Source organism: Vicia villosa, linkage group LG7 (assembly GCF_029867415.1).
Source record: "Vicia villosa cultivar HV-30 ecotype Madison, WI linkage group LG7, Vvil1.0, whole genome shotgun sequence".
NCBI lineage: Eukaryota > Viridiplantae > Streptophyta > Magnoliopsida > Fabales > Fabaceae > Vicia > Vicia villosa.
Window position 1 is genome coordinate 121,213,500 of NC_081186.1, and position 13,595 is coordinate 121,227,094.

The following is a 13,595-nucleotide window of genomic DNA, read 5'->3' on the forward strand; positions in this document are numbered from 1 at the left end:
TGGTGAAACCCTCGGATCTGGCTTGAAGAAAGTCTACAGTCTCTTCTTTCCACCCGTTCTTGCACACCTCGAAGCTGATTCAATCTCAGAAGTCGTGGATGATCCTTGAAGCTTGACGATGAAGCTCGTGAATGAGCGTGATTCTTGAAGACTATTATGGCACGATGAGTATGGCAATGATGGAGTTTGATGTTGGTGGCGGTTGATGGTGGGAGAAGGAAGTGGAGATGGTGTTGATTAGTAATGGTGGTGGTGGTGTTGATGAAGGTGAGGAAAGAGAGTTATGGTGGTTTGTTGGTGGTGGATGATGATGAAGGTTGCCGGTTATGGTTGATGGTGGTGGTGGCGGTTACGAGTTTGTTACAGTGTGTAACAAACTTTTCAGAGAAGGAAAAGAGTGGAGAGAGATGGGAGAATGAAGAGGAGAAAGAGAAATGAGAGTATCAAGAATCTGGAAAAGTGAGGAATGGATGTGTGTTGTGGTTTGTGAAGTGTTGAGTTTATATAGTATGAGGTTGCATGGAGTGTTGTAGTGTGCACGAGTGCAGCGTAACTTTTCCTTCCACTTAGTGAACAAGCACGTGATCGATGGAGCAAAGTTTTTTGCATGCTTTCTTATACTCAGCATGTTGCATGGCTAATTGGAGTAAGGCGTTGATGGATCATGCACGTGTTGCCGATTTTTTGGCTTGAAGCTCTACATTAAGTGGACATTCGACATGCCCACTTTGTTCATATGCATCTCTAGCTAGGGCTCTCTATTTACCTCAAACTTAGGATCACTGTGAAGCTGCCATGGAAAGGAAGAGTTTGGTATCAAGTTTAAACCAAATGGAGGCTTGTGGAATCCCTGGATCAAGTTTATATTTCGCTCACCACATGTTTGACAAAATGCATGCGCATGACCTGAACTTCTGTCCTGCCAGAAGTATGCGCTTGACATTGTGAGGGTTCTACTTTGGAGCTTTATATCTGATTCAATACTTATCCAAATGATCCAAATCTTGTCTTGTTTGAAAGAGCACATGAAGGAGAATGGAATGATACTACGTTTGCCCTCATAGAGTTTTTGTAGAGTTCAAAGACCAGCTTGACATTTGGCATGCCAAGTGTTTGGTAAAATGCTTGGTCATGACTTGATTTGTGACTTGAGTTGTGGCCTAGATCAAATGAGTTTTTAGAAACTTCAAACCACTTTATCTCTCCATAAAAGCCTCAAATGCAAAAACTTCCAACTACAAACTTGTAGAGGGCCATGATTTGAACAGCTTTGATGTTGAAATATTTCAGGAATAAAGCCTTTTGACATGTGTAAACCAGGGCTGAAATGGACTGCTCATCAAGATTTAAAGCCTTCAAAAATTTTCTAAGTGTCAAAACTTTCTATTTTTGTCATTTTTCTATTTTTTGCAACTTTTTGTCAAACTCCTGATTTTATTCGTTCCTCGACTTTTCTTGACCGATTTTCCACCAAAAGTCAATATTTGACTAATTTTCCCGATTTCGACCCAAAAGTCAACTGTTCTGATTTTTCTCCGATTACTGGTGAAATTCCCGATTAAATCTCTTCCAGTCAAATCCAGTCAACCAAACACATCCACCTAGTCAGTGTGAGAAGCTTTTCACACATAGAAACCATTCCTGATTAAATGTTGACCAGAAAGTCAACTGGTTGACTTTGGTCAAAGAAACCCTGATTTAAAGAACCGGATGATTTGCAAGCCCGTATCCTTCAACCAATGCCTTGACTTGAGACAAAGAGAAACCCCAATCCAGGAGGACTTCCCTGAACATAGGACCACATGATTATACCTCAGTCTCCTTATTCTCTGATCAAAATTCTTTGCAACAGAGCTTTTCTTGCTAGCCTTTGAATAGCGCCAATGATATGAATGCATGAGTGTGAGTTATGACCTAAGTGATGTATGTGTATGAATGCAAAGCTTAAGCCAGTTAGCAGTAAAGGGGTAGGACAAATTTGGGGTATGACAGCTGCCCCTATTTAATCATCTTAAACCTGAAGGTGAGATTGGCGTTAGCCTTTCGAACATTCGAGGTAGAAGAAGATTAAATATCAAAGACCTGAAATTTGTCCTGAAAAGATGGAGTGATCTTTATTCTTTGTTTTTGTTTTGATATCTGCTGGGGAAAGAGAGGAATTTGTTTTGCTGGCGGATATATTTACAGTGAGTAATGGGTTTGAATAGTGGTAGCTTGTAACGTAACTTGAGGTGCCAATACAAGGTTCCCAAAAGGGGTGTTACATGAAACAACGACTGGGAGGGAATAGATCTCGTGCGATCTACGACTCAACATCGACTCGACAACAGGAGAGGAAAGAAAAGATCTCGCACGATCTTCAGGGCAGAAGGGAGAAGATCTCGTGCGATCTATGACTCAACATCGACTCGACATCAGGAGAGGATCTCGTACGATCTTCAGGGCAGAAGGGAGAAGATCTCGTGCGATCTATGACTCAACATCGACTCGACATCAGGAGAGGATCTCGTACGATCTTCAGGGCAGAAGGGAGAAGATCTCGTGCGATCTATGACTCAACATCGAGAGAAGATCTCGTACGACCTTCAGGACGAAAAGGGGATAGATCTCGTGCGATCTATGACTCAACATCGAGAGAAGATCTCGTACGACCTTCAGGACGAAAAGGGGATAGATCTCATGCGACCTACGACTCAACATCAAGAGAAGATCTCGTACGACCTTCAGGACGAAAAGGGGATAGATCTCGTGCGACCTACGACTCAACATCGCCTCGACATCAGAAGGAGGAAAACTGAAAGACTTCGTGTCAGAGATTTGTCAGGAATTGAGGACACCTCGTATCGGCACCACAGCTTAAGAGTGTTTGTAGTATGATAGCGGATATCAGGCAAAGTTTGTACAGGTAACAACTTTGAGGGGATGGGTCATTGTTCTGATTGAGGGATGATTTGTATTATCTGGCTTATGCTTTGTATGCATGTTTGACTTCTTCTATGGCGTAATATTCCGCTGTAATGGATATGCTACACTTTCGAGGATGCAATGCTATATGCAATGGATTCTATATGCAGAGAGTGCCAAATAAGGGCCCTTGGTGGGACAGAGGAGTAGGATCGTTGGGGTCCGTTGCTTGTGATCTTGAGACGCCATTGCGGGTGGGCGTTGAAAACCTCATAGTGCCAAAGATGATTGGCAACTGTGTGGAGGATTAGAACATAACTCTGTTGGGGAGGAAGTGACTTTGCTCGACTTTCCTTACATCTTATACTGCTTGGGGAAACGTGGGTTCTGATGGACACTTCTTTGTCTGCCGTGTAGGGGAGAGACATGGATTTCTTCCGGTGTCTTGTGCTTACCAGTACTGATGAATTATACGCTTGAACTTTCACGCGGGATGATGATGACTTATGTGACACATCATAAGCCAAGATGGTGGCTAGAACCTGCAACCTGCACAGAAAACAACGTTTGGATGCAAATGGTGCCCCTTAGAGCACTTTTATATTTATGTAACATCATGTTTCGTTTTGATTTTGTGATTATTATTCCCCATGTTTTCAATGCAATGTTTAATAACGAGTTAAATCACACCTCGCATGCGAAAAAAGGAAAGCAGGAAAGAACATTTCTTATCAAAAGATCTTTTTATTGATGGGATGCCTATGAATAGGCTTCTGTACAAGGAAGCAACTCCTAAATGAGGTAGTTGCGAAAGGAAAATAAAATGCAAAAAGCAAAATGGCAAAGAGAAATGCTCGAATTTCCATTAAAACTGATATTGCTACAATTCCCATATCCTCGATCCTCTCAATGCTTTGCTTCAGAAGGGTAATGGTTGGATTGATCTGTCCGTTCTGCCAAGGGCGTATAGGGGTCTTTGTGAAAGATATTCAGACTGCAGCCTCTCGCTTTTGATCCCTAACTTTTGCCTGGATCGCCCTTTCGGGTTTTCAATCCAGCGGGATGCCCCTTTTTGCCTAAGTCGCCCTTTCGGGTTTTCAACTTAGCGGGTTATTCTTCTCTTTTTTTTTTTGCTTTATCCCTAATTTTTGCCCAAACCCTTTTGGTTTGCCGGGATGCCCTTATTTTTGCCTAGGTACGTCGACCTAGCGGGTCTTTTATGCGTAGTATTTTTTGACTGAGTCTGAATTGACTGGGAGTGGAACGTCTTCCCCATCCATCTTTGTCAAGATTAAAGCACCACCTGAAAATGCTTTCTTCACAATGTATGGTCCCTCATAGTTGGGAGTCCATTTGCCCCTTGGATCGGTATGAATTGGCAAGATCTTCCTTACGACTAGGTCACCTGTGTGGAATTCTCGAGGCCGAATCTTCTTGTCATACGCTTTCTTGATCCTCTTTTGGTACAACTGGCCATGGCAGATAGCAGATAAGCGTTTTTCCTCAATTAGGTTGAGATGATCAAGCCTCGTTTGAACCCATTCAGTTTCATCGAGTTTGGCGTCCATCAAGACTCTCAACGAAGGAATTTCCACTTCGACAGGTAGTACGGCCTCCATACCGTAGACAAGAGAGAAGGGAGTTGCCCCAGTTGAAGTACGAACCGAAGTTCTATAGCCATGCAAAGCAAACGGTAACATTTCATGCCAGTCCTTATACGTTCTGACCATCTTCTGGACGATCTTCTTTATATTCTTGTTAGCAGCTTCGACTGCGCCATTCATCTTTGGCCGATAGGGTGATGAATTGTGGTGTTCAATCTTGAACTCTTCGCACAACTCTGCCATCATCTTGTTATTAAGATTGGACCCATTATCAGTGATGATCTTGTTTGGAACCCCATATCGGCATATGATCTCTTTCTTGATGAAGCGAGTAACGACTTGCTTGGTTACGTTCTTGTAAGAAGCAGCTTCAACCCATTTGGTGAAGTAGTCGATAGCAACAAGAATAAATCTGTGCCCATTTGAAGCTTGTGGCTCTATGCGCCCAATCATGTCTATGCCCCACATAGCAAAAGGCCAAGGTGATGTCAGAACGTTCAGAGGAGTTGGAGGGACATGAATTCTGTCAGCATACACTTGGCATTTGTGACATTTCTTCACATACACATAACAATCACTTTCAATCGTCATCCAATAATATCCTGCTCGCAAGATCTTTTTGGCCATAGAATGTCCATTGGAATGAGTTCCAAAAGATCCTTCATGAATTTCCCGCATGATCAATTCTGCTTCGTGTCTATCCACGCATCTGAGCAAAACTGAATCATAGTTTCTTTTGTACAGGACGTCTCCTGACAAGAAGAATTTGGATGCTAACCTTCGAAGCGTTCGCTTATCACCAATCGTAGCATCTTCGGGATACTCTTGCTTCTCAACATACCTCTTGATGTCGTAATACCATGGCTTTTCATCATACACATCTTCAGTAGTGAGACAGTGGGCGAGGAACGCGTATGCAGGTTCTTTGTAACGGAGGATCGTTATGTCTGGCACTTCTTTAGGGAAGCTAACTCTGAACATAGCCGCCAAAGTAGCCAAAGCATCTGCCAATTGATTTTCCTCTCGGGGGATATGATTGAAAGTGATTTCCTCAAAAGCGGGCAACAACTCCAAAATATAGTCCTTGTAAGGAACTAAATTGGGGTGTCGTGTTTCCCAATCACCTCTTACTTGATGTATGACCAATGCAGAATCCCCATAAACCTCAAGGATCTTGATCCTCATATCAATGGCTGCTTCGAGGCCCATTATGCAAGCTTCGTATTCTGCGACATTGTTCGTGCAATCAAAGCATATTCTAGCTGTGAAAGGGATGTGAGTTTGACGAGGAGAAGTCAAAACTGCCCCAATACCATGGCCCATAGCATTTGATGCACCATCGAACGTGAGAGTCCAACGCTCTCCTGGTTCGGGTCCTTCATTATCATCTAGCTTCATGATATCTTCATCAGGAAAGTCAAACTTCATTGACTGATACTCTTCTAATGGCTGATGAGCAAGATGATCTGCAAGGACACTTCCTTTGATGGCCTTCTGTGTGACATACTGGATGTCGTATTCTGATAAAAGCATTTGCCATCGGGCTAGTCTTCCTGTAAGAGCCGGTTTTTCAAAGATGTACTTTATCGGGTCCATTTTGGAGATCAACAGGGTGGTGTGGGTCAGCATATACTGCCTTAGTCGGCGAGCAGCCCATACCAAAGCACAGCAAGTTTTCTCGAGTAGTGAGTAGCGGGATTCACAATCGGTAAACTTTTTGCTCAGGTAATAAATGGCGCACTCTTTTCGACCAGACTCGTCATGTTGGCCCAGCACACACCCCATAGATCCTTCAAGCACAGTTAAGTACATAAGAAGCGGCCTCCCAGGAACCGGAGGCATGAGAATTGGTGGCTCTTGGAGATACTGCTTGATCTTTTCGAAGGCTTCCTGACAACGATCATCCCAACGGATATCTTGATTTTTGCGCAGCAGTTTGAAGATGGGTTCACAGGTGTCGGTGAGATGAGAAATGAACCTGGCTATGTAATTCAACCTTCCAAGGAACCCTCGAACTTCTTTTTCATTCTTCGGTGCTGGCATGTTCTGTATTGCTCTTACTTTATCAGGGTCGACCTCAATCCCTCGTTGGCTCACAATGAATCCAAGTAACTTTCCAGATCGCACTCCAAAAGTGCACTTGTTTGGATTAAGTCTCAACTTGAATTTACGCAAACGAGCAAACAATTTCTTAAGATATACCAAGTGTTCCTCCTCAGTTTGGGATTTTGCAATCATATCATCGACGTACACCTCAATCTCTTTATGGATCATGTCATGGAAGAGGGTCACCATTGCTCGTTGATATGTTGCACCAGCATTCTTAAGACCAAAAGGCATCACCTTATAACAATATGTACCCCACGGAGTGGTAAAGGTAGTCTTGGTCATATCTTCAGGAGCCATCTTTATTTGATTATAGCCAGAAAAACCATCCATGAAGGAGAACACCGAATACTGAGCAGTGTTGTCGACTAGCACATCAATATGAGGCAGAGGGAAATCATCCTTCGGACTTGCCCTATTCAAATCTCGGTAGTCAACACACATGCGTACCTTTCCGTCCTTCTTAGGAACAGGTACTATGTTTGCAATCCAAGGAGGATATTCACACACAGATAAGAAACCAGCCTTCAACTGTTTTTCAACTTCTTCCTTGATTTTCAAAGCCATATCAGGTCGAGTTCTTCGCGGTTTTTGCTTTACAGGCGGACATTCTGGTTTGAGCGGTAACCTGTGCATAACTATATCTGTGTCTAAACCAGGCATGTCTTCGTATGACCAGGCGAAGATGTCAACATACTCACGAAGCAGCTCAATCAACCTTCTCTTTACATCATTTTGCAAAGCGGCCCCTATCTTGACTTCTCTCTTTGCTTCTTCTGAACCGAGGTTGATGATTTCTATGGCTTCTTGATGCGGCTGAATAGATTTCTCCTCTTGTCTCAAAAGTCTTGCCAATTCTTCAGGGACTTCACAATCTTCCCCATTATCCTCATCAGCTTGGTCAATTGGATTCTCAAGGATATTAAGACGTGGAACTGTAACATTATCATTTTTGATGGAATTCGAGCCGGATCTGCACGATGGATGATTTATGCCTTAGAATGCCTCACATAAAAAGGAAAAAGGGAAAAGCTTTGCCATTTTTGAAAAAGTTTTTAAAGTAAAAAAAACAAAAATGAAAGAAATGGAACAGTAATTGCATGCGAAGATATGATTTTCATTCAATATTAAACAAATTGAAACACATGGGGGCCCTTCTTTATACAAGTGGTCAAAATGCTTAGGGCGAAGCACATGACTTATCGAAACAAGAAAATTACATCTCCATAAAAGTGACTCTAGGGATGTCCAAGATAGTCCAATTGTTGAGTTCCTGCCCAGGTGCAGCATGGCAAATGAATCTGGAGAGATCTTCTTCATCATCATCATCCACGGCGAGAACTTGACTTCCAGAACTGGTGCTTGCACTAACGAACACTTGAGAAATGGGGGGAATCACCTTCTTTCCAGGAATTATGCTGAGCTGAGTAGAAGAAGATGGTTGATATCCAAGGCCATACTTGTCTCGCTTCTCTTGAACGTCGATCAGCTTGCCCCAGGCACTATGGGGAGTACCAGCTTCTAAGAAGGCCTTAGCATCATTCAGAGACGAGAGGGGTGCTCCGAGTTCCTTCTTATTCTCAACCACGGGGAGTTTATCAACCGACACAATCTCTAAGGCTTGAAAAGGTGTCTCTTGTATCTCTCCCTCAACTTCAACATAACGGTATGATGCCAGATTATTGACTATCAAATCCTCTTCACCAGTGATCACAACAATCTTGTCATTCACAACAAATTTCAAACACTGATGGAGGGTAGATGTCACAGCTCCAGCAGCATGAATCCATGGACGACCCAAGAGGCAAGTGTATGAAGGGTTTATATCCATAACGTAGAAGGCAATGTAGAACATGTGAGGACCAATCAAGACAGGCAGATCAATTTCTCCTTCTACGGACCTTCTAGAACCATCAAATGCTCTAACACTCATAGTGCATGGTCTCATCATAATCCCATCCATACTCAGCTTAAACAAAGTGGCCTTGGGCATCACATTAAGAGAAGAACCTGTATCAATCAGAACTCGAGACAACACAGCATCCAGACACTTGACGGAGATATGCAATGCTTTGTTGTGTGCCCTACCCTCAGGTGGGAGTTCCTCATCAGAAAAACCCAAACAATTACCAGCAGCAATGTTGGTCACAACCCCTTCAAACTGAGGCACGGTAATGTCTTGAGTCACGTGAGCGGAAGCCAGAACTTTCATCAGAGCATCACGATGAGCTTCAGAATGTACCAAGAGAGACAAGATGGAGATCTTGGCTTGGGTCTGATCAAGTTGGTCAATCACTTTGTAATCACTTTTCTTAATGATTTTCAAGAGTTGTTCGGCATCTTGGGCATTACGTGTTACAGGAGGATCAACAGCAACTTGCTTTCCTTTTGCTTGTGTACTAGCCTCTTTGTTGGTCTCTTTAGGAGGCGGAGGAGGGGCAGCAAAGATCCGACCACTACGGGTAATGCCACTAGTGCCAGTAATATTTGTGATACTCGAAGTACCCACTGGAGGACAGTCAAACTTCTTCCCTCGAATATACACGGCATTATAACTCCAAGGAACAGCCTTAGAATCATTCACAGGAGAGGGAACAAGAGACGAGGTTGAAGGAGTCGAAGGAACATTTGGAACCTGAATAACCAACGGAGTCCTCGGAGCCTGAATGACCAAAGGAGTACTTGGAGCATGAATGACCAAAGAAGTGTCCTGAGTCTTTGATATCTCAGCAGGGTAGTAAGGGATCTCTAAAGTAGCCACATCTTCGACAGGAACGACCCTTTCCACTCTAAGAACACCTTCATCCATTAATTCCTGGATTTCTTCTCTCAACCTAGTGCACTCTTCAGGATTAGAAGAACATTGCAAACAGTAGTCATGTAGTTCACACAAAACCTTTTGTTGCATAAGATACTCTCTGATAACTGCTAGCGGCATCCTAACCTCATTAACATCATTTACTAGGATCTGATCATCACATAACTCAATAGCATTGGTCGTACCAGCATGAGGAGGCATAGGATTATTCTGCACATTGGGACCAGTGGGGGCGAATGAGATAAGCTTGTCGTCAAGGAGGTCCTGAACCTTCAATTTGAATGCTCTACACTTTTCAATAGTATGGCCTGGAGCCCCTGAATGAAATTCACATCGAGCATTAACATCATAACCGGGAGGGAGAGGACTAGGTGGAGGTCCAAGTTCACGGAGTTGTACCAATTGACCAGCAAGCAACTGAGGGAGAAGCTGAGCATATGACATCGGAACCGGATCGATACGCCTATCTTGGAATCTTGTTCTTTGCGGGCCCCTTTGACCTTGAGGCCTAGGGTTTTGTTGACGATTCTGAGGAGCAGCAGCTTGTTGTTGTGGTACGAAAGGCTGTTGTGGTGCTATCCATGGTTGTGGAAGAGCAGCAGCATATGCTTGAGGGACATACGGACCAGGAACAGCATAAGGCATCGGATAATAAGGAGGTGGAACAGCAGAATATGCAGGAGCTCGGCCTGGGTCAACAGAAGCGGTGCTAGTCTCACCTTCCTTCTTCTTCACAAACCCAGAATACGGCTTCTTACCATTACCACTTGAGTTGCTAGGATTAGTAACACCTTGAATGGTACCAGCTTTGACACAGTTCTCAACCCTCTCACCAATGATGACCACATCCGAAAAGGAAGGAGAAGTATTACTAACCATGTGTTGAAGATACGGCCCTTTCAGAGTCCCCATAAACAGATCAATCAACTCTCGGTCCAATAAAGGAGGTTGGACTCGAGCAGCAAGTTCACGCCACCTCTGGGCGTATTCCTTAAAAGACTCTTCAGATTTCTGTGACATATTCTGCAGCTGTGCACGGCTAGGAGCCATAGCAGTATTGTAGTGGTATTGTTTCAAGAAGGCATCAACAAGTTCTCCCCAAGTACTGACATTAGACCTCTCGAGTTTCATATACCACTCCAACGGGGCTCCAGTGAGACTATCCTGGAAGAAGTGCATAAGCAGAGGTTCGTTCTCAGCGTGAGCGGCCATCTTACGGCAGTAGGAACGAATGTGAGTCTCTGGGCAGGTAACTCCCTTGTACTTATCAAAGTCTGGCACCTTGAACTTCGGGGGAATAACAATCCCAGGTACCAAGCACATAGCAGCAGTGTTAAAACTCGAAGTTTTAGCAACCTCAACGGCTTTAAGGCGTTCTTCAAGAGCTTGGTACATCTTAGCAGTCTCGGTCAACTCAGCAGTGAGATCATGTTCAAGATCAATAACCTCATGGTGGTCGTCCACCACTTTAAGTGTCTCATTAATAGGAGTCTCTTTAGTTTTCACCCCTCCGTCAGCAGAATTGGTAGGAGTATCTTTGACCAAACTGGCGACACTCTTTCTGAGTTCATCCTGTCCTTGAACAACGGCATGGAGAGTCTCCATAAGTTGGGCCATTCTCTCCCCCATAACATCCATATCCCTACGGAGGGCAGCTTGGTTCTGCTCAAATTGATCCATGAGTCTCTCGTTGCTCCGGGTACGGTAAGGATGTAAGAAAGTCAGCTTCGTCGTCGGAAAAGAAATCTGTTGCTGAAAGGGACCCCAATTAGTCTCTTGTACAATAACCTGAAAAATGCAATGTGATAATGTGAATGTATGAGTGCATGTGTGCGTATGACGTGATGTGCCATTTTCAGAGTATCCAAGGTTTAATATTGATCCAGAATAGCTAACAATGTGACAAAAGATAAGTATCAAGAGAAACTAGTTCTTTTTTATTCATAACAGAAATTTAAACTTGGGCAAGCCATACATCAACAAGATAGTTCAACAAGGGAAATAAAAGACCCCATCCAACAAGTCTGGTGGTGGTCGAAACATACAGACTTAAACATCAATCCATCTGAATATAAAACAGAGGTCCTCCTTGTCTGAAGTGCTCATCGCTCCACTTCTTAGTTTCATCAAACAGTTTCTTGGTTGCTTCTCGATCTCTTCCTTTAAGAAGGCTTTGGATCACCTCATCTTTGCGAAACAAATGCCCATCCAGCTTCTTGCAGCACTCCCTGAGTTCGTCACATCCTTTGCATTCTGGGAGATAATCTTTCTCAGATACGTCCTCCATCATTCGATCTCTGAGCTTGGCATTTTCTTCTGTTAGTCGAGTATTACGAAGGTGACTTCCTTTCAGTTGAGTCTCAATTGCCATTCTTTTAGTGGTCTCTTCTTCCAGTTTCTTTTTCAGATTCTTCACTTCAACTCTAGCATCCCTTTCTATCTTGAGCTTATAAGCTTTCAAGTCTTCTCGGTACTCTTGCTTGAGTTTCTCTTCTGCTTCTTTCATGGCCCTTTTTAGGATCTTCTGGTGATCCTCGACAATAACAGTAGTATCTCTTTCACCTTTTTCCGTTCTAGCCCTCTTTTGAACTCTCAAAGATCCTTCTTTCAGCACCTTGGCCTCATGTGTCAACTCAACCCTTTTCTGGTCCACAAGACGATGTTTCGGCGGCGCATCCGTCTTCTTTTCGTGCAGTTGGGTGCCTTCCATATCTGCCTGGGTACATTTCTCAGCAGGCACAGTGGCAATTGGAATCTTAGGTGGTTGCTCGTACAACGAGTTAACCTTCGGGAAAGGCAACAAGCGATCTTTAACTCTATTTTCAACCCAATCCGTGTAGGCTTGTCTGGCAACGGGATTCTTTTCACCAAGAGAAATCTGATCATTTGTATGGATGTCATTCCAGGCACTCACCACTTTTTCTAAACCTTTTAGATCGGTTCCCTTCTCAAAGCAAACGGATTCAAATATCTCTTTGTCCAAAGGCTTGTTTTCAAGTGCAAAACCCAATTGACGTAGCGCTAGCTTAGGATTATAATTGATAACACCTTTTGTTCCTATGAGGGGAACATTGTCAAAAGCACCACAACTAGTTATAACCTTCTCTACGTCCATCCCAATAGGACACCAGACAATGTCATTTCCAGTAAGCCCCATGATCCTTTGATGCCATTTCTGAGTAGAAGTAACGAAAGGACCACTTGTAGGTAGGTGGGACTTAAACCAGGTGAATAACAACGGCAAACAATTTCTTATGGCTCCTCCTTTCCCATATCGAGAGTGAACAGAATAGTACGTATCGGCTAGCAAAGTAGGGACCGGATTCTTCTCCACAAAAAGACATATAGCAGCCAGATCAACGAACTTGTGAATGTTAGGGAACATCACGATCCCATAAATCAAAACGGCCAGAAGGGCGTTGAAGGCCTCCCACATCTTTTTGTTAGCCAACTCTTGGGCCTTCTCAACCAAGAAACTCATATAGAAACCCTGAGTGCTACCATTCTTTTTCCAATTTCCATGAACATCTCCTATGCTCAAATAAAGAGCATTGGCAATGTGGTCCAAATCAGGTTTCTCTGGGACGCAAACAAAAGGAACCTTGTGTTGGATCTTGATATTGAGGAAGTGAGAGTACTCCTCGAGAGTGGGAGCCAACTGATAGCCTGAGAAGGTGAAACAACGCAAGTCAGGATCATAGAATTGGAGAAGAGTAGATAAACCCCATTCGTCGACGTGTGAGTCCAAAAGAGTCAAGATGTTTCCATAATTCTCAGTGAACACAGTTTTATTATGACCAGTGATCAATCCACCCAATTGCCCCAACTGAATCAAGCCTTCGCGATGGAAACTGTAAGTGTGAGTACGCCTTGTAGCTTCTCTGGTAGCGGTCACGTTGCTAGCCATCCTGGATGAAAGGTAATAACCTCAGATACCCTGAAAAATGGCATGCATATGAGAAATAATACTATTTTCTTTTTTCTTTTTCTTCTTTTTTTTTTATTACATCTTTTCTTCTTTTTTTCTTTGGAAAATAAATATGCCATGATGAAAATGATGCAATGGAGATTCTCCCAATATGAGAGAGTTGTTGTGTCGTCTCTGAGCAGGATCACACGTCATAAGGTCAAAGGTTCGGCATAGGTGCCACACAGCCATAAGA

The 13,595-nt window shown here is 43.4% G+C and overlaps 1 protein-coding gene across 1 annotated transcript; it reads right to left on the reverse strand.

Annotated features, from left to right (window-relative positions):
* Positions 1–779: 779 nt before the first annotated feature.
* On the reverse strand, positions 780–13,339 carry LOC131620104 (uncharacterized). The gene is made up of 2 exons (XM_058891124.1): positions 11,767–13,339; positions 780–850 (listed from the first exon to the last, which is right to left on the reverse strand). Exons 1-2 carry the CDS (start codon positions 13,337–13,339, stop codon positions 780–782), a joined length of 1,644 nt encoding a protein of 547 aa, XP_058747107.1.
* Between the last annotated feature and the right edge of the window lie 256 nt (positions 13,340–13,595).